Source organism: Pseudophryne corroboree, chromosome 3, assembly GCF_028390025.1.
Source record: "Pseudophryne corroboree isolate aPseCor3 chromosome 3, aPseCor3.hap2, whole genome shotgun sequence".
Classification (NCBI taxonomy): Eukaryota; Metazoa; Chordata; class Amphibia; order Anura; family Myobatrachidae; genus Pseudophryne; species Pseudophryne corroboree.
The window spans coordinates 243,681,956-243,706,189 of record NC_086446.1 but is presented as its reverse complement, the minus strand read 5'-3'; the positions used below and the strand labels follow the sequence as shown (position 1 = coordinate 243,706,189).

The following is a 24,234-nucleotide window of genomic DNA, read 5'->3' as shown; positions in this document are numbered from 1 at the left end:
TCAGGAGATCGTCCAAGTAAGGGATAATTAATACGCCTTTTCTTCGTAGAAGAACCATCATTTCGGTCATTACCTTGGTAAAGACCCGAGGGGCCGTAGACAAACCAAACGGCATCGTTTGAAACTGATAATGACAGTCTTGTATCACGAACCTGAGATACCCTTGGTGTGAGGGGTAAATTGGGACATGCAGATAAGCATCCTTTATGTCCAGGGACACCATGAAGTCCCCGTCTTCCAGATTCGCTATCACTGCTCTGAGTGACTCCATTTTGAACTTGAATTTCTGTATGTACAGGTTCAAGGATTTCAGATTTAGAATAGGTCTTACCGAACCGTCCGGCTTCGGTACCACAAATAGTGTGGAATAATACCCCTTTCCCTGTTGTAGGAGGGGTACCTTGACTATCACCTGCTGAGAATACAGCTTGTGAATGGCTTCCAAAACCGACGTCCTTTCTGAGGGAGACGTTGGTAAAGTAGACTTTAGGAACCGGCGAGGGGGAAACCTTTCGAACTCCAGCATGTAACCCTGAGAAATTATCTGCAGGACCCACGGGTCCACTTGTGAGTGAGCCCATTGATTGCTGAAAATCTTGAGTCGACCCCCCACCGTTCCTGGGTCCGCTTGTAAAGCCCCAGCGTCATGCTGATGGCTTTGTAGAAGCCGGGGCGGGCTTCTGTTCCTGGGCAGGGGCTGCGTGCTGCCCTTTCTTACCCTTTCCTCTGCCTCTCGGCAGATAAGACTGTCCTTTTGGTCGCTTTTTATAGGAGCGAAAGGACTGCGGCTGAAAAGACGGTGTCTTTTTCTGTTGTGAAGGGGTCTGAGGTAAAAAGGTGGATTTGCCGGCAGTTGCCGTGGTCACCAGGTCCGAAAGACCGACCCCAAACAATTCCTCTCCTTTATATGGCAATACTTCCATATGCCTCTTGGAATCCGCATCACCTGACCACTGTCGCGTCCATAAACTTCTTCTAGCAGATATGGACATCGCGCTTACTCTTGATGCTAGAGTACAAACATCCCTCTGAGCATCTCGCATATAAAGAAAAGCATCCTTTAATTGCTCTAGAGTCAATAAAATACTGTCCCTATCCAGGGTCTCAATATTTTCAGTCAGAGAATCCAACCACACTACCCCAGCACTGCACATCCAGGCTGAGGCTATTGCCGGTCGCAGTATAACACCCGTATGTGTGTATATACTCTTCAGTGTAGTTTCCAGCCTCCTATCTGCTGGATCCTTGAGGGCGGCCGTATCAGGAGACGGCAACGCCACTTGCTTTGATAAACGTGTGAGCGCCTTATCCACCTTAGGGGGTGATTCCCAGCGCGCCCTAACCTCTGGTGGGAAAGGGTATAATGCCAACAACTTCTTTGAAATTAGCATTTTTCTATCGGGGGTAACCCACGCTTCATCACACACATCATTCAATTCCTCTGATTCTGGGAAAAATACAGGTAGTTTTTTCACCCCCCACATAATACCCCTTTTTGAGGTACCAGTAGTATCAGAGAGCTGCAAAGCCTCCTTCATTGCCGTGATCATATAACGTGTGGCCCTATTGGAAAATACGTTTACTTCCTCACCGTCGACACTAGATTCATCTGTGTCGGTACCCGTGTCGACTGACTGAGGTAAGGGACGTTTTACAGCCCCTGACGGTGTCTGAGATGCCTGAACCGGTACTAACTGGTTTGCCGGGCGTCTCATTTCGTCAACTGACTTTTGTAATGTGCTGACATTATCACGTAATTCCATAACCAAAGCCATCCATTCCGGTGTCGACTCCCTAGGGGGTGACATTACCATCATCGGCAATTGCTCTGCCTCCACACCAACTTCGTCCTCATACATGTCGACACACACGTACCGACACACACAGCAGCCACACAGTGAATGCTCTATTGAAGACAGGACCCTCTTAGCCCTTTGGGGAGACAGAGGGAGAGTTTGCCAGCACACACCAAAAGCGCTATACAGTATATAACAACCCTAGAAGGTGTTGTTTTTATATATGCGCTCTCAATATATATTTATATCGCCAATTTATGCCCCCCCTCTCTTTGTTACCCTGTTTCTGTAGTGCAGTGCAGGGGAGAGTCGTGGGAGCCTTCCTCACCAGCGGAGCCGTGCAGGAAAATGGCGCCGAGTGCTGAGGAGAATAAGCTCCGCCCCTTTTCCGGCGGGCTTTTCTCCCGGTTTTTCTAATAAACTGGCCTGGGTTAAATACATACATATAGCCTTAATGGCTATATGTGATGTATTTATTTGCCTCTGAGGTACTCTATATTGCTGCCCAGGGCGCCCCCAGCAGCGCCCTGCACCCTCCGTGACCGAGATCCGTGAGCCGTGTAGCAACAATGGCGCACAGCTGCAGTGCTGTGCGCTACCTCTATGAAGACTGAAGTCTTCTGCCGCCTGTTTCCGGACCTCCGTTCTGCCGTTCTTCAGCGTCTGTAAGGGGGATCGGCGGCGCGGCTCCGGGACGAACCCCAGGCTGACCTGTGTTCCGACTCCCTCTGGAGCTCAGTGTCCAGTAGCCTAAGACTTCAATCCTCCTGCAGGCAGGTGAGTTGCAAGTCTCTCCCCTAAGTCCCTCGTTGCAGTGCTCCTGTCGCCAGCAGGAGACACTGATTAGAAACCTAAAAAAAAACTTTTCTAACTAGCTCTTTAAGAGAGCCACCTAGATTGCACCCTCTCGGACGGGCACAAAAACCTAACTGAGGCTTGGAGGAGGGTCATAGGGGGAGGAGCCAGTACGCACCATGTGACCTAAAAGCTTTTTTAGATGTGCCCTGTCTCCTGCGGAGCCCGCTATTCCCCATGGTCCTGACGGAGTCCCCAGCATCCACTAGGACGTTAGAGAAAAATAAACTACTCACATGTAAAGAGAAAACAAAACACTGTTTATACTTGAGAATAATGCTTTGTGTATTATGACCATGGGCGGGATATAATGCCGCCTGAGTCTGGCCAAACACTGGCTTTTTTAAAGGGGCAATCACTTACAAGGCAAAACCATGCCTTGTAAGGGGCGTAACTAGAACTTTGTGGGCCCCATATCAAAATCCTGGAAGTCCAACAGCCCACCCCCAACATTTTTCAATACAGTAAGGGCAGGAGAGAGAGGGAAGTGAGAGAGAAAGAGGGTGTCGGGGGAGAGAGACAAAAAAAATACCAGAGCATCATATGGGGGCGTAGATGGACGTTGGTGGAAAATGACGGACAGATAGACAGACAGATCACAATATGGGTGCATGGATGCACGGACAGAGCACCATATGGGGGTATAGACGGATGGACGGGATGGGGCATAAATGTACAGACGGAAGGGAGAATAGACAAACAGATAGAGCACCATATGGGGTATAGACGGACGGACGGGAGGGGGCATAGATGGACAGACGGACAGATGGGCATGGGCGGATAGACAAAGCACCATATTGGGGCATAGACGAACAGGCGGACGGACAGGAGGGGGCATAGACAGATGGATGGGAGGGAGCATAGACATATGGATGAGAGGGGCTATAGACAGACAGACATTGCCGGACCCTCTAACTATACAAGGTGCAGGGGATGCAGCTGTTATGGGGCTTGGCGGCCTGGCAGGGGGCCCAAAGGCAATCCCACTGCACCCTCTAAAATGTATTATTTATTTATTTTTTTCTTCTTGTCTTTATTGTTACTTACTGCTGTCAGGTTCGGGGCCCGGCAGTGTACTTACTGGTAGGGAGGCAAAGATGTTTGTTTTACGGAATCTGGAAGCGTGGCTGCTCCTGCAGTAGTGGTGCTGGTGGTGCGTGGCTGACGGATGTGGCACTGTATAAGCACAATCAGTGCCCTGCCCTGGTGCCGCTACTGCAGGCACAGCCATGCTTCTGGATTCTGTAGAACAAGCGGCTCAACCTCCCTCCTCCCTACCAGTAAGTACACTGTCGGGCCCTGAACCCGGCGCGACAGCAGTATGTAAAGTTACATTTAAAATTATTTTTTTTTAAAAGACGGAAAAAAAAAAGGATGCAGCAGGATTGACTTTGGTGCTACCGCAAGCTGCTGGGCCCTATATCAGCTGATTCCCATGCACCCTCTATAGTTATGCCACTGGCAGGAGTGGTTCTTGGTGCGGGCAAGCAGTGCCTGCACCCGGGGCGCTCCGGCCCGGGGGTGCGGCCGCAGGCACCGCCGCCTACCCGCACACCGGCTGCAGCAGACTCCGTGGGCTGTGTGGGCGTCCGCTGCAGCCGGCTCCAGTAACAGACACTAGAGGTCATTATTGACCTGGGTGTAGTACGGGTGACCGGCGGTCTCCTGACCGCCGGTCACCTTACCGACGCCGGGATCCCGGCAGCATACCGACGCCGGGATCCCGGCGGGGAGGGGCGAGTGCAGCAAGCCCCTTGCGGGCTCTCTGCGCTCGCCACGCTGCGGGCTCGGTGGCGACCTGCGGTCGCCACGGGTTCTATTCCCACTCTATGGGTGTCGTGGACACCCACGAGTGGAAATAGTCCCTGTTGGTCGGCATGCCGACCATCGGGATAGTGAGCCGTCGGGCTCACGGAGGAGGTCATGTGACTGTCGGTCAGCCGACCGGCGGTCACATGACTACCACCCATTGACCTCTAGTGTCTGTGCGGCGCTGCTATGGGAGAGACGTCAGGACGTCTCTCCCATAGAGAGGAGCCGCGGGAGGCCAGACGGAGCAGCAGCAGCAGCGGTCGGGAAGCAGGAGCGGGGCAGTGGCAAGTATTGTTTTTTTTTATTTTTGTGTGTGTGTTTGTAAGCAGCTACTAAGGGGCACAGCGACAGGGAGCACAACTACTGGGGGCAAAGCAACAGAGGGCATAACTACTGGTGGCAAAGCAACAGGGGGCACAACTACTGGGGGCATAGCAACAGGGGGCAAATCTACTGGGGGCATAGCTACAGGGGACACAACTACTGGGGGCAAAGCAACAGGGGGCACAGTGACGGGGCACAACTGCTGGGGCAAATCTACTGGGGGCATAGCTACAGGGGGCAAATCTACTGTGGGGGAAATCTGGGGGCATAACTGTGGCCACGCCCCTCCCCTATTTTTGCCGCGCACCTCCGGCCCACACTAACTGTTTTGCCGCACGGGGTGAGGGCGCCGGTGGAAACTTTCGCACTGGGCTCCACAAGTTGTAGAACCGGCCCTGGCCACTGGGTGTAAATACATTATTTTTCTTTTAAACCAGGGTAAATACTGGATGCTTTTGCAAGTAGTCTACAAATACTGGACAGCTTTGACAATGCAGTTTAGATTTTACACACGCCGCCCAAATATGAATCTCAATGCACATTTTAAATCTGCAGTGCAACTTGGGTTGTCAAGGTGCAGAGTTAGTTGCTCGTTTTTTATTTATTTCCTCCTTGGAATCAGGCCATACATCATTTTTTCAGGATTGTCATTTTCTATGTGCAGATTCTACCAACTTTGCATGCTTGTAAAAATTGTAACCTCTCAAGCCTCACTTTCCCACTGCCAACAACAGCACCAAACCATAGGGTTTGCCCGCCCCACTGCTTATTTGACTGCTGCCGTAAAAATGTTTATAAACATGTCTATGTTCTGTAAAATTAATCACTGAGTTCTTATTCTTTTCAAACTATGGGGGGTATCCAATTAGCCGCGATAATGCTACTTACCTACTTGCTACGCGATAATTCTAGCTGGCAAAACCAGACATAAGAACAGGAGAAAATGGGGAAATCCGCCTGTACCCCTCAAGAAGCGAAACTAATACAGGAAAACATTACAGAAGTCTATTAGTGGCCATAATAAAACTATTTGGTGTAATTCAATTGGGTCATATGGCTGTTATATGCATTTTTATTTTTATGTGAAAAAATTATCAAAAGCTATTTTTTTCCCAGCAAAATAAATGCTCTCATTAAATTTGGGGTACATATATGGGTTTAAGTATATATTTGGGTCATTTTAGGGGAATGAAAAACAGAAATGTAAACAGACCAACTACTCCACCTTTCACTTGTCCCACTCATAAAAACACCCCAATATACCTGTCCCATACCTTGTACCCCAATTTCCAGCGCTTTGCATTTTTTACCTCAAAATGACATGTCATTATTGACCAATTAAAGATAACTAAAAACTTCAAAGTGCCTAATTAGTCTTTAGGGGGGTGCTCAAGTGGTTCTGAACCAAAATCCTGACATTTTTTATTTTAAAATAGGGATTTTGCACTACTTATCTCCTGCTCAGAGTTGGTGAAGAGAAATTTTCAATAAACCCTACAGACTTTTTGCCAATAACTTTTAGCGGCTAATTGGATACCAAGTGATCGCAAATGCAATATAATATCGCAAAGCCATGTTAACACGGCTAACTGGATACCCCCAGTCTATGTTTTTTTACATACTCTTTAAGGTGCCGCGGACCCAAAATAAAGCATAATAATAATAATTATTATTATTATTATTATTATTATTATTAATAATAAATAATAGCATTAATATGCATAAAGGTGAAAAAGCATGCAAACGTGTACGTCACTTTGGGACTAAAATAAAGAGACTTACTGGTCGGAAGGTTGGAATAGGAGCCCCTGCCAGGATCCTATTAACTGCGCGTGGAAATGATAAGCGATTTCTCTCCGCCCGGATCACTTCTTCCTCCAGGAAAGACACATGGTGTCCGACCATTTTCACAAATGCCTATGAACAACACAGTAAGATCACTGTAATCATTCCATATATCCAGAATGCGCTTGTGTTTGTGAAAACAGTAGGGGCCCAAATGTCACAGCGGGATACTGTAGATCTGGTGTGTACAAGAAGTTTGGTTAAACACAAACTACTAACACAACCAAAACAGCAACTGTCCAGCAAACTGCATTGTATTCTAAAACCCCACATTACCCCAGGAGTATTCAGCAAGTGTAAATAGAAGAAAATGGAGCAACATGGATGCTTGGTAAGCTTACTATATACAGATCTATAAGGCAAATGTATTTTACAAATAAAAATGGACATGACATCCCTTAGTAAATATAAACCTATAAATAATTTTAGGTATAGTATGAAATGTAACAATTATAGGAATCAATGACATTAACAACGTTAAACCAAGTTAATAGCCACCATCCTCTAAGGCTAAGCACACTCAATTAATGCATACATGTACCCTAAACATGTATACCTTTTCAGTACAATTTATGGGCATGTGTTATTCTCACAGAGAACAATGGGGTAAGAACTGTCGATATGGGAGGGAAGCGGTATCAGCGCATGTTATGTGCGTTATACCGCTTCATGTATGATAGCCGTGGCCTGAGCCCAGTGGCAGAGGCACTACGTGGACTGCACTAGGGATCTCGCGTGAGTAGCGAGATCCCGCGCATGCGCAAAAGAGCGGGCCGGGCAGGGAGACACAGTACATCAGCACTAAGCTGATGCGCTGTGCGCTCAGGGGGGCATCACCAGAGTGGGGAGCGAAAGGCAGACAAGATGTTTATACATCTTGTAGATGTCCCTCCCTGCTTCGCCTCGGTAATGAAGCAAGGCAGGAAGTGTTATGGCGGCACAATGTGTGCCACTATAATACATTTACTCCTTTATCCAGCTGCTTATCTGTATTTATAGATATTAGTTGAAGCTGCCATTTTGATTACTCACGGTTACTAGCGCTGATTTTTCGACCGGAAAAAAAAACAGGCTATTATTGCAATTTTAGCCCGATGGTCATTATCGGGCTGTCCAATTATAGACCATTTTTTTCTGGCCAAAATCACATGGGATACAAGATAAGTTCCTGGACCCATGGAAAAACAGGGCTCTAAGGGATGGGTATTGGGGATTTTGTTTTGTGTGCCTGAGGCAGGCGAAACATATAACAGGGACCCTTTCGGTAAATTATTACTAATGTTCACTGTCAGATAACTATAGTTCACTAACTTGTATATCACCATATGCAGTAGTTACTACATTGCTGTATTCATAGAATAACCTACTGTGTGCACATAACCGAAGGTGATATGAAGAAACACGTGCCTAGAAATATTTGTACAATCCAATAAAGCTATCTGAAGGATTAAACCTACTTTTCAAAAATGATTTTGAACAATTCTCAGACACAGATGTACTAAGCCCTGAGGTGTGATAAGTGGAGAAAGAGAAAGTACCAACCAATCAGCTACTAACTGCCATGTTACAGGCTTGTGTTTAAAAAAAAATAAAAAGTTAGGAGCTGATTGGTTGTCACTTTATCTCTTTCCACTTATCACTCTCCAATGCTTTAGTACATCTGCCACACAGGGAGGTTCATTCATTTACAAAGCCGTTATTGTGTATTTGTATATATTATAGTGTAGCAAACAATAAATACAATTTCAGACTATTGTAGAATAACTGTAAAATTTCAGACTCTTGTAGAAAAATGGATCCTCACGGATTTTGTTAATTAAGATGGACACTGTGGGAGGGTGAGATGTATCAAAGCTTGTAGAGAGATAAGGTACCAACCAATATGCTCCTGTCAGTTTATAGGCTGTGTTTGGAAAATGACAGGAGCTGATTGGTTGGTACTTCTATTCTTCCAAGCTTTCATAAATCTTCCCTTGGACCATAAAAGATAAATGCAGCTTGTAGCATAACAAACCTCTAGTTTATTAACTCTACAGTAGATCCTGTTCATTTCTTCCACTCTTAGTTCAATTGCTGGCATCTCTTCTTCTAGAATTAGAGAGGTTTCATTTCTGATCTGCAGGTAGTAAAATACAATATACAAAACATTAATATAATAAATAATTAATCATCATACTCCATCAGCCTCAGTAATAAGTTCCCTAAAAGCACCAGCTAATACAAACAGTACATAAGAAGGAGTTGTGGGAGACTGCAACTTTACTCACACGGGTTATAAACAGCGTTAGGATTTGCTGGGCTCCATGGAACGCAGTGTTCTTTAAAGCAGCACAGCAGGAATATGGAAAATTCTATTTCCAATTTCAAAGTGACCCGCTTATTTTCCGGAGAAGAATATGGTACTTAACTGGAAAAAGTTCATAAAAATTCTGTCTGTCATGGACAAATAGAAAAGGACTGGTCAATAGATTGGGGTCCTTGGGTGAAAAGTACCTGGTAGAGGAGGATGAGGGTACAGTGCATACTAATTTCATGAAGTATATGTTGGTGGTAACCAGTGGCGTAAGTTTATCCCAGTTGCCTGGAGGCAAGAGAAATATTGGTGCCCCCCCCTTCTCCCTTATATATCATCCATAAGCCAATAAGATGCCGTTTTGAGATCCGAGTAACACCGAGTAAAACCGAACCCGCTCATCTCTAATTCTAACTATATGAAGCTACTACAAAACCGTTGCAACTAGGCAGATCTATGTAGGGGTCCAACCACACACTACATAGATCTGCTCAGTCACTCACAATGCTGATTATTTCTCTGACAATTAATTTGCAAATGTCATATCCAGGATTAGAACCCACAACCTATATTACACTGGAAGCAGGCACCTTACTGATGGGGATATCTGCTCTTGCATAGGAAGTATGAAAATTCTAACTATATGAAGTTACCTGTAATTGTCAGAGAAATAACTTCATATAGTTAGAATTCTCATGTTTCCTGTATAGGAGCAAATAGCTTCATCAGTAAGGTGTCTGCTTCCAGTGTATCTATAATAAAGAGAGTGTGATTTGTAAGGTGCAGTGACTAGTGGGGAAGTCGGCTACGGAAGAGATACCGGCTGCTGTCAATTAACTTAATTGATTAATGTTGCTGAACACACGGAACAGGAGGAGAGGTGCCCCCCTTCAAAGCAGGAGCCCGGCGGCAGGTGACTCCGTTGCCTCCCAGAGTTCTGCCTCTGGTGGTAACACTGATCTGATACAAAATAACACAAAAAGATGTGAGTGTAACATGTCAGTTCTATACTGATGTGTACATATACAATTCACAAACAGCTTTGAAACAATCTGTCCTGCCGCTCCCAAATATCACCTTATAATCTAATATTTGATTACTCAACCCACCCAAAATCCTTTCACGTCACAGGCTGTATTTCTACATATGTGGTTATAATAAGAATATATTTTCTGCTTAATTATGATCTCCCCACTACATCTGTGGCTCTGCAGTGTTTCTGGGGTGAGAGTTTGTTGTTAGTGATGGAAATTATGAAGAACAATGTTAGAAATTAGATCATCAACAGCCGGTGTCTAGGTTTGTGCAGTTAATTCTCCTGAGAAAGTATCTAGGATTTTCTTTTTATTTACAAAAGTATGAGAGAGAGAGAGAGAGAGAGAGAGAGAGAGAGAGAGAGAGAGAGAGAGAGAGAGAGAGAGAGAGAGAAATCTAGTCCTTTAAGAAATTTGAAAGTGATAGGAAAGTCACGGTTGTAAGTCTTAATTTGATCATGCATATATAACCCCATATACATATTATACATGCATAGAAATCAGACAGGAGGCTAGCACCCAGAGCAGTTTTGTGCAATGTGCTGACTCTTGCCATCCAGCTCAGAAATTTGGAAAATCTGCATACACAGAACCTCCCTGTGGCTGGCAGGGCAAACTGGGCCTTGTAGTTCCCCAGCAGCTGTAGATCCAGAGGTTGCTGCCTTTGATTTGTACCATTTGGGCATAATATCACAGTTGCTACCATTTATCAGCAATAGTAATTGTCATTAGCAATTATTTAAAACAGCTGACACATGAATGAACAGGTTTTTTTTTACATTGCTTGCATACAAAAATAAATGGCTATGCGATAAAGATTGGGCTGAATAGTGTATGGGGAAAGTCAGTATGTGACAGAGCATGGTTTAAATAAAGAAATAAGGTATGTGCTGTATTTTACAAGCTGAAAGTCCAATCAGCACTTATCCCTGCAGAAATGTTGGCCACTAGAACGATAATGAGTGAAGGAAGAGCTCCACCTCTGGCCACTAACAAAATTACACATCAGTGAGGAGAGTGTCCTCCATTTCCTGAGTGAGGGAAGAGTAGAAATCTAGAATCCTAGGTGATTCTTCAAAATGGCTGCCACTGTGCCACATTGAAATGCTGTTTATATAGGCCATTTGCAGCCTAGTTTTCCATTATGGAAGGCATGGATGTACATGGGTCAACTGTATTTGAACATAAATTGGCTGTTGATTAATTGTTGCATGTTGTCCACATATGAAGTAAAAAGTCTAAGGGGAAGTTTAATTAGTTGCAGTAAAATTTTCTATGAAAAAAAATGTTCTTTTTTGCAGTTTTTTCCCCAAATGTTCCTTTGGGCCGATTCAATTAATGCCATTTTATGCGCCGAACAATTTACCACTTTGCGTGTGAAAATCAAATGGATCAGGGATAAGTTCGGGCATCTGTGCGTTTTCATGATTGCGGCTGCGAAAAATGGCACTTATCGGGATTTTGTTCTTCTTGCCTCTGGGAAGGAGGCAGGAGAAACTAATTCCCCGACAGTGGCAGCTATCGGGATAATTGAATTACCCCCTGAATCAATTTACAGCAGCTAACTGAATTCCCCACTATGTAAATTCTGACTTGCGGGTAGTGATTATTTAGAAAAAAAAAAGTATATACTGTATGGGAAGCAGACAGTTGCTGGGGTCATGGCATAAATCAAACCACGTTGATAACATTTTTAGCCATGTATTTCCCATCTAAAGCATTGTATCAGCAATGTAACAACATTATGCCATCTTATCATTTAACAGCCAGAATTTGTTAACCTAGATCTATGTTTCATACAGCACTATTGGCTTATGTGTAGCTTTCTGCAACTGCTACTAAATACATTTATTATAAATAGATTAATTTTATTGTGTAGATTTCCTATGTGCTTTCTAGTCATCACATATTTATATAATCTTGCAATGTTATTTAAATGAGTTGCCCTGCAGTAAAATTCAAAGCTACTTCCCGGACACACATTTGTGTAATCCCGATGCAGCACATAAAACTGTTGATGTAAATACAAGACTGGAAAGCACAGAAAAATTCAGAAAGCTAAATCAACGTATTAAGTCAGAGTTGCAGTATCTCTAAAGAGTCCCTAGACAATATTATATAACACAACAGTAAGATTAGATAGTTACTTTACAAGACAATAAGAACATTTCTTGATACAATTTAGCCCGTTTATTACTTGATGTCTTGAGAGGTGTTATTTTTTAATGGGTCGATTGCCTTGTGGAGCTGCAAATTGCCGTTTTTAGGGGATGAGAGATGTCAGGGAAAATCTTTATTTTAAGGAAATGTTGGGTTTATCCTCAGATCCCTTGGACAACCCCTCCTTCTCCTCCCCAAATTAGCCCCAAATCAACTTTTTCATTTCATTATCCTCAAATTTAATGAAAGTTTTTCCAGGCATAAATAACTGCTTTGGAACATTTTTTCTTAATTTTTTTAATTTTAAAATGGCCGCAAAATACCCCACAAGCTTCTTTTTTTCTAGTTTTTTTTTTTTACATTTTTAGTTTAATTCCATTGTAATGAAACAAAATTCGTAAGTATTTTCTATTTATTTATTTTTTTAAACACACAAATCAACCATTTGACACCTTTTAAAAGCATCATGTATTTTCTTTTTGCGCACTAACATCCTTCTATATCAGTGGTTCTCAAACTCGGTCCTCAGGACCCCACACAGTGCATGTTTTGCAGGTAACCCAGCAGGTGCACAGGTGTATTAATTACTCACTGACACATTTTAAAAGGTCCACAGGTGGAGCTAATTATGTCACTTGTGATTCTGTGAGGAGACCTGCAAAACATGCACCGTGTGGGGTCCTGAGGACCGAGTTTGAGAACCTGTGTTCTATATGATTCTGCTAACGTAGTCCAAAATTCAAATGGGGTAGTCACAGTGCCCGGACAGTGATGTTTAGCAGTGTGTGGAGTGGCAGTTGGTCTGGCTCCCCTATTTGAATTTTGGACTGCGCTGCAACTGCCACTGGAGAAGAGACAAACTTATATCCATCTCCAGAAAACATAAACATCATAATTTCCTGATTTTTGTTTTAGATAATTATGTTTATTAAATATCCTACATAAGCTGGCCATACACCTAAAGATTACCTTTCCAACTAGTTGGCTGGTTGGAACGAAAATATAGTAATGTATGGGGCAGATGACATTTGCTCCCAAACGTTGAAGAACAGATGAAAATGGTTGTTCAGACAAGTCGGTTAAATCAAATGCATTTAACAAACTTGTATGAACAACAGTTTTCTGGTGTTTGTGAGCGAACGGCTGATTGTCATTTTTTCCCATACATTACCAGATTTGTTTTGGTTAACAGAACAGCATGCCTAAATTTTAAATATACTGTTCAGTATATTTACAAGTTGGCTTCAAGTCTCCCGCATTCTAGAGCAGTGTTTCCCAACTCCAGTACTCAGGGACCCCTAACAGTGCAGGTTTTACAAATCTTCTCAGTATCACAAGTGAAATAATTACCACCAACTTTTGAAAACGTGTCAGCCAGCCATGGATACACCGGCAGTATACCCACTAGGAGATCTGGGTACACATTGCAACTGTCCGCTGATCCAGCGACGGGCCGATACAATATTTTATATATAGAAATAATATATCGCACACATTGCACAATCTGACAAACAATTGTGATATATTGTTACATGATGCATGTAGCCAAACTGCGTCATTCGTCACAAACAATGAACGTGTATACAAACTACACAATGGTTATGCAGAGTGATTGCAGGTGCCATGCTTGCATGACAAATCATGTAGTATGTACCCAGCTTTAGGGTGCTCTGTGAGGACTGCAATTGGAAAACACTGTTCTAGAGTTCTAATCATATACCCTAGGTCACAGGTTCTCAAACTCGGTCCTCGGGACCCCACACACAGGGCATGTTTTTCAGGTCTCCTCACAGAATCGCAAGTGAAATAATTAGCTCCACCTGTGGACCTTTTAAAATGTGTCAGTGAGTAATTAATACACCTGTGCACCTGCTGGGTTACTGGCAAAACATGCACTATGTGGGGTACTGAGGACCGAGTTTGAGAACCTATGCCCTAGGTCACTGGTTCCCAACCTCGGTCCTCAAGTACCCTCAACAGTTCATGTTTTCTAGGTCACCTAGCAGTTGAACAGGTGTATTCATTACTCACTGACATTTTAAAAGACCCACAGGTGGAGCTAATTATTTCACTTGCAATTCTGTGAGGAAACCTGGAAAACATGAACTGTTGGGGGTACTTGAGGACAGAGGCTGGGAACCACTGCCCTAGATTGTTGTCATATGCTGTAAAATGAATGGCTTACAGCTAGAACCCAGGAGAAGCCTTACTGAGGTAGTAGTTAATACTAAATAATAATAATAATAATAATAATAATAATAATGTTATTTATATAGCACTTTTCTCCTAATAGGACTCAAAAAATGCTTTACAATTGTCTTTACAGCTCAAAATACAAAACAAGCTTAACAGGAGTTATTAGTGGCCAGTAACTAAGTACATACCTCCCAACATGACCCTCTCCAGGAGGGATAGAACACTCTAGTTCTGGACTTCCCTCTTAATGTATGATTGCCATCACCTGTGCTGAAACACATTTCTTATCCATTAACCTGTTCTACACAGGTGCTGGCAATCATAAATGAAGAGAAATGTCCAGAAGCAGAGCATTGTGTCCCTCCTGGAGAGGGCCATGTTGGGAGGTATGCAAGTAGTACAAGGAAGAACTATTAAAACTTAATTTGCTAAATATGTGGGTGGGGGCTGGATAAATGTTATTTAGACATACAGTAGAATCACTAAATGTTCGGGCTCATGCATATGTATATACAGATTTTTCATACCCTCCAACTGTCCCGATTTTAGTGGGACAGTCTCATTTTTTTGGGACTGTCCCACCCACAGGCAGCAGTGTTCCGCGGTGGTGGGGGTGGAGGGGACAGTGCGCACACAGCGTTTATTCACGGAGACAGAGGGACTGGGGGCAGGCCAGCTGCTCACTGAGCGCTGGCCATGCCCCCACAGTGACGAGAACGGGGGCCGTGGCTCGCGGTATTGCAGAGAGGCCACGCCCCTTTCTATGAAGCCACGCCCATTTTCTGTGTTCACGCCACCTTTTCATCGACGGGTGTAGCTGCCCCTCTTCAGGAAGCTGTAAAGTTGGGAGCTATGGATTTTTCCAGCTTGACTTCTGTTGCATTACAGCAGGGATGGGGAACCTTTGGTCCTCCACCTGTTGTTGAACTACACATACCAGCATGCCTTGCTACAGTTTTGCTATTTGGCCATGCTAAAACTGTTGCAGGGCATGCTGGGATGTGTAGTTCAACAACAGCTGGAGGACCGAGGGTTCCCCATCCCTGCATTACAGCAAGGAGCACACCTGCATCATAAGCAGATTCAGCATGCATTAAAATTCAATGCACTTTGTGAAACTGATCATGGGGGGAAATAGTGCAGTCTGTGCAGGCACATATGACATATGGAAACAAACACTTCAATAACAGAAAATTTTAAATACACTATTTACAATTGCTTAATAGACTTGGATTTGAATGGGTTAACAAACCTGCCTAGAACGTGCATGACAAACTGCTGCAATATACCTCAGCTGTGAACAGGTTAACTGGAGTGCATTGAAAAATGCTCTGCGTAACCTATTAGTGCACATTACTGCCACCTTGTGGCCATCATAACTGCTCTGTGTAATAAAAACATAGCCATCTCAGGAGGGAGATACAGCAGTATTAAGATGGCTGCTCTGTCTGCATGTATGCTGTACACCTACTGGTCATGCAGTGTATAGCAGATGACATCATACTTTCCAGCTGCCAGCAATGCACAGACAGTAAACATCGAGCACTGGTAATGCCTATGGGGGCAGTATTGTGTGGCTCCATTGTGCATCAGCACAAGCTGAAGCCATTTTGGTATTACAATTAAATCACATCATGTAAACTTACCATATCCATCATGGCGCAAAACTCGTCCAGCCTAATTAACATTTCTTCTATGGAGTTTTCCAAGTCCTGGGCCTGTAAAATAAAACATCTAAAATCTCATTTTTCTTTCAGGGTATCACTGAACCAATAACATGCTCAGCTATATATTCATACTGTATGTCCTGTATGTCAGTCCAAACTAGGTTCTTCACTCACTGCAGTATTCAACGTGTATACAAACGCACATACCAATACTGACAGGTAAAGTTAATATACCTGTATTTCTATTATTAGCTATACCAATTATAGGAAAAAGGTAGTGCCAATCGTTTACCTGTACACACCTACCCACCCCACCCCTGATGTGTCCTCCTTTGCATCAAGTAGGCACCGTATGTCATGCAGCACATCTCAGAATACAGTCTGTATATCCAGGGCTGCCAAGAGAAAATCTGGGCCCCGGTACAACAACTTCCTGGGCCCCCCTGCCCCCACTTAAGGGGGTGTGACCACAGCATTTGCCTACCAGCCAGGGTAGTAGAGAGCCTGGCTGGGCCCAGGTACTCTTCAGGGGGCATGGCCTAATCAAAGGAGGCGTGGACCTGGGCCCCCACTGGGCCCCTCTATCAAACCTGGGCCCAGGTAATTTGTACCCTCTCCCCCCTCTCTGGACACCACTGTCTGTATCACATTATCCTCCTTTCCCAGCAGGAACCATTTCATATTTTATGTATTCTTACTTTACTAAACTCACTGTAGGGATATTTTAATGCAGGGCTTAGTAGTCATTAGGTAAGTAGTGGGTCACTCTCACTCCTAATAGAGGCTGAGTAGGTGGTTCAAGGTGTATTTTTGTTAGGCATGTGTTACATATGAAAGGCATTTAGGGGAAAATGACATTCTAATGCGCATATAGGGTGTGAGTGGGCAGTGTTGGAGGTCTGAGGGGTATTTCGTGGGGAGTGTGGTGGGGAAGCCAGAAGTGTGATATGGCATACTAATGGGATCTATTTAAAGGGAATGTGGAGTATGTTTCATTGATTAAATGTATTGTTTAACTTATTACTATGGTTCATGGAAATGTGTAGCCATTTTGGTAAAGGGCCGCCCATGCAGCCCTTGAATTGTATCAGTTTGCCAATCAGTGCCCCAGACAAAGTGAAATCACGGCGACAGATGGCACTACAAATTCCTGGAGTGTCTGTAGTCTGCATTCCCATAAATACTGGCTCTGTCAAGAAAATGGCTGCATCTACCGAGTGTTGGTGACAGATACACTTAGGAAGAGAAAACATATCTTCAATTACAGTTTAATCCTAAATCTGATAAATTTAGATGTTATTCAGTCTCTGCAGCCTTACAAGGAATAATGGTCAGCGTTTTGTCAAAAAGAAATACAGTGGGAGGGAACAGCAGAGCGGCTAAATGCTCTGAGCAGGTAACAGTCACTTGATAAAGACCCCACCCACACATACATAAGCCCTTCAGTAACGGGGGATATGTATCTAACCTTTGAAAGAGAAAGAGGAGAAGTTGCTCTTAGCAGTCAATTGCTATGGACAACTTATCCACTTTTTCTCTCTCAAAGGTTTCATACATCTTCCCTTTAGAAACCATGGGGCCTCTGTACTAAGTATCTGACACGCCCGCGTTTTTAAACACACTCCCCGAAAACGGTCAGTTACCACCCAGAAACACCCACTTTCTGTCAATCACTATGCGGCCAGCAGTGCGATTGAAAAGCGTTGCTAGACCTTGTGTGAAACTGCATCGGCTTTTGTGAAAGTACGTTGCGCGTGCGCATTGAGCCGCATGCGCAGAAGTGCCGATTTTTAGCCAGATCGCTGCGCTGTGAACAACGGCAGCTAGCGATCAACTCGGAATGACCCCCTAAGCCTTGGAGAGAGATAAAGTGGAGGCAGATAAAGTACCAACCAATCAGCACCTAACTGTCGTGTTACAGGCTGTTTGAAAAATGTCAGGATCTGATTGGCTGGTACTTTATCACGGGCGGTAGGCCAGTTAGGGGAGCCTTTGATCACCAAAATCACCAACTGCTACTCTGCTCTGCCAAGCAAAGAGTGATCTATAAATACATGCTGTGCGCACGCATCATATTCTAGCTATTATCTTCTAGAAGGTGCAAGATAAATAAGTAGAATCTGATTGGTTGCTATGGCAACATCTTCACTTTCGTAAACCATAGTTTATTGAAATAAGTTTTAAAACTTCCGATAAATCTTTTTCTCCTAGTCCGTAGAGGATGCTGGGGACTCCGTAAGGACCATGGGGATAGACGGGCTCCGCAGGAGACATGGGCACTAAAAAATAACTTTAGGTATGGGTGTGCACTGGCTCCTCCCTCTATGCCCCTCCTCCAGACCTCAGTTAGAGAAACTGTGCCCAGAGGAGACGGACAGTACGAGGAAAGGATTTTTGTTAATCCAAGGGCAAGATTCATACCAGCCCACAGCATTCACACCGTATAACTTGGGTTATACGAACCAGTTAACAGCATGAAACAACACAGCATCAGTCAGAGACTGAACAAAACTGTAACATAACCCTTATGTAAGCAATAACTATATACAAGTCTTGCAGAAGTAGTCCGCACTGGGACGGGCGCCCAGCATCCTCTACGGACTAGGAGAAAAAGATTTACCGGTAGGTTCAAAATCTTATTTTCTCTTACGTCCTAGAGGATGCTGGGGACTCCGTAAGGACCTTGGGGATTATACCAAAGCTCCCAAACGGGCGGGACAGTGCGGCTGACTCTGCAGCACCGATTGAGCAAACATGAGGTCCTCCTCAGCCAGGGTATCAAACTTGTAAAACTTTGTAAAGGTGTTTGAACCCGACCAAGTAGCAGCTCGGCACAGCTGTAATGCCAAGACCCCTCGGGCAGCCGCCCAAGAAGAGCCCACCTTCCTAGTGGAATGGGCCTTAACCGATTTTGGTAACGGCAATCCAGCCGTAGAATAAGCCTGCTGAATTGTGTTACAGATCCAGCGAGCAATAGTCTGCTTAGAAGCAGGAGCGCCAACCTTGTTGGCTGCATACAGGACAAACAGTGCCTCTGTTTTTCTGACCCGAGCCGTTCTGGCCACGTAAATTTTCAAAGCCCTGACTACATCAAGGGACTCGGAATCCACCAAGTTCCGCGTAGCCACAGGCATCACAATAGGTTGGTTCATATGAAAAGATGAAACCACTTTGGGCAAGAATTGAGGACGAGTCCGCAATTCTGCTCTATCCACATGGAAAACCAGATAGAGGCTTTTGAGACAAAGCCGCCAACTCCGACACTCGCCTAGCCGAAGCCAAGGCTAACAACATAACCACTTTCCAAGTGAGATATTTTAATTCCACCGTTTTAAGTGGTTCAAACCAGTGGGACTTAAGGTCCCAAGGCGCCACCGGAGGTACAAAAGGAGGCTGAATATGCAGCACTCCCTTCACAAAAGTCTGTACTTCTGGGAGAGAAGCTAATTCCTTCTGAAAGAAAATGGATAGGGCCGAAATCTGAACCTTAATGGAGCCTAATTTTAGGCCCAAATTCACTCCAGTTTGTAGGAAGTGAAGGAAACGGCCCAGATGGAATTCTTCCGTAGGAGCCTTCCTGGCCTCACACCAAGAAACATACTTCCGCCATATACGGTGATAATGTTTAGCTGTCACGTCCTTCCTAGCCTTTATCAGAGTAGGAATGACCTCATCCGGAATGCCCTTTTCCGCTAGGATCCTGCGTTCAACCGCCATGCCGTCAAACGCAGCCGAGGTAAGTCTTGGAACAGACAGGGCCCCTGTTGCAACAGGTCCTGTCTTAGAGGAAGAGGCCACAGATCTTCTGTGAGCATTTCCTGCAGATCTGGTTACCAGGCCCTTCGAGGCCAATCTGGAACAATGAGAATTGTCTGTACTCCTCTTTTTCTTATGATTCTCAACACCTTGGGGATGAGAGGAAGAGGATGAAACACATAGACCGACTGGAACACCCACGGTGTCACCAGGGCATCCACTGCCACCGCCTGAGGGTCTCTTGACCTGGCGTAATACCGCTGTAGTTTTTTGTTGAGGCGGGACGCCATCATGTCTATTTGGGGCAGTCCCCACTGACTTGCAATCTGTATGAAGACTTCCCCACTCTCCTGGATGTAGATCGTGTCTGCTGAGGAAGTCTGCTTCCCAGTTGTCCACCCCCGGAATGAACGCTGCTGACAGTGCGCTGACATGATTTTCCGCCCAGTGAAGAATCCTGGTGGCTTCCGTCATTGCCACTCTGCTCCTTGTGCCGCCTTGGCGGTTTACATGAGCCACTGCGGGGATGTCTGACTGAATCAGAACCGGTAGATCGCGAAGCAAAGTCTCCGCTTGACGAAGGGCGTTGTATATGGCCCTCAGCTCCAGGACGTTGATGTGAAGACAAGTCTCCTGGTTTGACCAAAGACCTGGGAAGTTTCTTCCCTGTGTGACTGCTCCCCAACCTCGGAGGCTCGCGTCCGTGGTTACCAGAATCCAATCCTGAATGCCGAACCTGCGACCCTCTAGAAGGTGAGCACTCTGCAGCCACCACAGGAGAGATACCCTGGCCCTGGGGGACAGGGTGATCAACTGATGAATCTGTAGATGTGACCCGGACCACTTGTCCAGTAGGTCCCATTGGAAAGTCCTCGCATGGAACCTGCCGAAGGGAATGGCCTCGTAAGACGCCACCATCTTTCCCAGGACTCTAGTGCAGTGATGCACTGACACTTGTTTTGGCTTCAATAGGTCCCTGACCAGAGTCATGAGTTCCTGGGCCTTTTCTATCGGAAGATAAACCCTTTTCTGGTCCGTATCCAGAATCATGCCTAAGAAGGTCAAACGAGTCGTAGGAACCAACTGTGACATTGAGATATTGAGAATCCAGCCGTGTTGCTGCAACACCTTCAGTGAAAGTGACACGCTGTTCAACAACTGCTCTCGTGATCTCACTTTTATGAGGAGATCGTCCAAGTACGGGATAATTGTGACACCCTGCTTGCGCAGGAGCACCATCATCTCCGCCATTACCTTGGTGAAAATCCTCGGGGCCGTGGAAAGCCCAAACGGCAACGTCTGAAATTAGTAATGACACTCCTGTACCGCAAATCTCAGGTACGCCTGATGAGGTGGATAAATGGGAACATGAAGGTATGCATCCTTTATGTCCAGGGATACCATAAAATCCCCCCCCCCCCTTCTAGGCTGGCGATGATCGCTCTGAGCGATTCCATCTTGAACTTGAACCTTTTCAAGTATAGGTTCAAGGATTTTAAATTTAAAATGGGTCTGACCGAACCGTCCGGTTTCGGGACTACAAACAGGGTTGAGTAATACCCCTTCCCTTGTTGAAGCAGGGGAACTTTGACCACCACCTGTAAAAGACACAATTTGTGAATCGCATTTAAAACTATCTCCCTTTCTGGGGGAGAAGCTGGCAGGGCTGATTTGAAAAACCGGCGAGGAGGCACCTCTTCGAATTCCAGCTTGTACCCCTGGGAAACAATTTCTATTGCCCAGGGATCCACCTGTGAGTGAACCCAGATGTGGCTGAAAAGTCGAAGACGTGCCCCCACTGGGGCGGACTCCCTCAGCGGAGCCCCAGCGTCATGCGGTGGATTTTGTAGAGGCCGGGGAGGACTTCTGCTCCTGGGAACTAGCTGTGGTAGGCAGCTTTTTCCCTCTGCCCTTACCTCTGGCAAGAAAGGACGATCCTCGTACTCTCTTGTTTCTATTTGACCGAAAGGACTGCATCTGATAATGCGGTGCTTTCTTAGGCTGTGAGGGAATATAAGGCAAAAAATTTGATTTACCTGCCGTAGCTGTGGAAACCAGATCCGAGAGACCTTCCCCAAACAATTCCTCACCCCTGTAAGGTAAAACCTCCATATGCCTCTTTGAGTCGGGATCACCTGTCCATTGCTGGGTCCATAGGACTCGTCTAGCAGAAATCGCCATAGCGTTGACTCTAGAACCCAGTAGGCCAATGTCTCTTTGAGCATCTCTCATATATAAGACAGCATCTTTAATATGACCCAGGGTCAATAAAATATCCAGGGTATCAATTTCCGCCGATAAGGTATCTGTCCACGCTATTACAGCGCTACAAACCCAAGCCGACGCTATCGCCGGTCTGAGTAAGGTACCAGAATGTGTGTAAATGGACTTCAAGGTAGCCTCCTGCTTGCGATCAGCAGGATTCCTGAGGGTAGCCGTATCTTGGGATGGCAGCGCTACCTTTTTGGATAAGCGTGTCAATGCTTTGTCCACCCTTGGGGCGGATTCCCACCGTATCCTGTCCTTATTCGGGAAAGGATGCGCCATAAGAATCCTTTTGGGAATCTGCAGTTTTTTGTCTGGAGATTCCCAAGCCTTTTCAAATAACTCGTTCAGCTCATGAGACGGAGGAAAGGTTACCTCAGGTTTCTTTTCCTTATACATGTGTACCCTCGTGTCAGGGACAGGGGGGTCCTCTGTGATATGCAAAACATCTTTTATTGCAATAATCATATATTGAATACTTTTAGCCAATTTTGGCTGTAACTTTGCATCATCGTAGTCGACACTGGAGTCAGAATCCGTGTCGGTATCAGTGTCTACTATTTGGGATAGTGGGCGCTTTTGAGACCCCGAAGGTCCCTGTGACATAGGAGCAGGCAGGGCTTGATACCCTGTACATTCCCTGGACTCAGCTTTGTCCAACCTTTTGTGCAATAAATTCACATTCCACATATCCAACCAGTCAGGTGTCGGTGTTGCCGACGGAGACACCACAGTCATTTGCTCCACCTCCTCCCTAGGAGAGCCCTCTACCTCAGACATGCCGACACACACGTACCGACACACCACACACTCAGGGAATCCTCTTATCTGAAGACAGTTCCCCCTTAAGGCCCTTTGGAGAGACAGAGAGAGAGTATGCCAGCACACACCCAGCGCTAATGACCTAGGAAAAAAAACACAATATGTTTACCCAGATAGCGCTGTTTATCCTTATCTGCGCCAAATTATGTGCCCCCCCCCCTTCTTTAAAACCCTCTTTCACCGTGTAAGCAGGGGAGAGTCCGGGGAGCTTCCTCTCAGCGGTGTGCTGTGGAGAAAATGGCGCCGGTGAGTGCTGAGGAACAAGCTCCGCCCCCTCAGCGGCGGGCTTCGGTCCCGCTGAAAATTTTCAAAAACTGGCGGGGGATCTCTTATATACAGTGCCCAGCCTGTATATATCATTTTAAGCCAGATATGGAGGTTCTTATTGCTGCCCAGGGCGCCTCCCCTGCGCCCTGCACCCTTACAGTGCCTGCCGTGTGTGTGTTGTGTGGGAGCAATGGCGCGCAGCGTTACCTCAATGAAGATCTGAAGTCTTCTGCCGCCTCTGAAGTTTTCTTTCTTCACATACTCACCTGGCTTCTATCTTCCGGCTCTGCGAGGAGGACGGCGGCGCGGCTCCGGGACGAACGGCAAGGGTGAGACCTGCGTTCCGTTCCCTCTGGAGCTAATGGTGTCCAGTAGCCTAAGAAACAGAGCCTAACGTTAAAGTAGGTCTGTTTCTCTCCCCTCAGTCCCTCGATGCAGGGAATCTGTTGCCAGCAGGCTCCCTGAAAATAAAAAACCTAACAAAATACTTTCTTTTCAGGAAACTCATGAGAGCTCCCTGTAATGCACCCAGTCTCCTCTGGGCACAGTATTAAACTGAGGTCTGGAGGAGGGGCATAGAGGGAGGAGCCAGTGCACACCCATACCTAAAGTTCTTTTTTAGTGCCCATGTCTCTTGCGGAGCCCGTCTATCCCCATGATCCTTACGGAGTCCCCAGCATCCTCTAGGACGTAAAAGAAATATAAACTCAATTTTTTAATATTTCATTTCTAGAGAATAGATAAGGTACTACATATCATCCTGGCCCGATATGTTACACCAACATGCTTGGCAAGCATGCAATTACGCTATTATTATATCCTTACCACCTCTATCTTACAACAAAAAAGTTGTTTCCTGTTAGAGCACAGGTTCTCAAACTCGGTCCTCAGGACCCCACACAGTGCATGTTTTACAGGTAACCCAGCAGGTGCAAAGGTGTATTAATGACACACTGACACATTTTAAGAGGTCCACAGGTGGTGCTAATTATTCCACTTGTGATTCTGTGAGACCTGTAAAACATGCACTGTGTGGGGTCCTGAGGACCAAGTTTGAGAACCTATGTGTTAGACTCAGAGTATTCTTTTTTTATACCCCTGCTTGTCTGCTGACTTATTACTCAAATCACTGACATCACTGA

General features: G+C 45.4%; 1 protein-coding gene across 4 annotated transcripts in view; it reads right to left on the bottom strand.

The window, feature by feature from the left end:
• BCAS4 (breast carcinoma amplified sequence 4) overlaps nt 1-24,234 on the bottom strand; it is a 216,821-nt gene that overhangs the window by 183,752 nt on the left and 8,835 nt on the right. For 3 of the 4 annotated variants that reach the window (XR_010243694.1, XR_010243695.1, XM_063958958.1), the window contains exons 2-4: nt 15,962-16,033; nt 8,647-8,748; nt 6,570-6,704 (exon numbers count right to left, since the gene is read on the bottom strand). Coding sequence is in view for 2 of the 4 variants with exons in the window: in XM_063958958.1 (XP_063815028.1) it covers nt 6,570-6,704; nt 8,647-8,748; nt 15,962-16,033 (309 nt within the window). In the remaining 2 variants the exon portion in view is untranslated. Of the gene's footprint in view, nt 1-5,675; nt 5,767-6,569; nt 6,705-8,646; nt 8,749-15,961; nt 16,034-24,234 lie in introns of all 4 variants that reach the window. The other variant, XM_063958959.1, reaches the window with a different exon arrangement.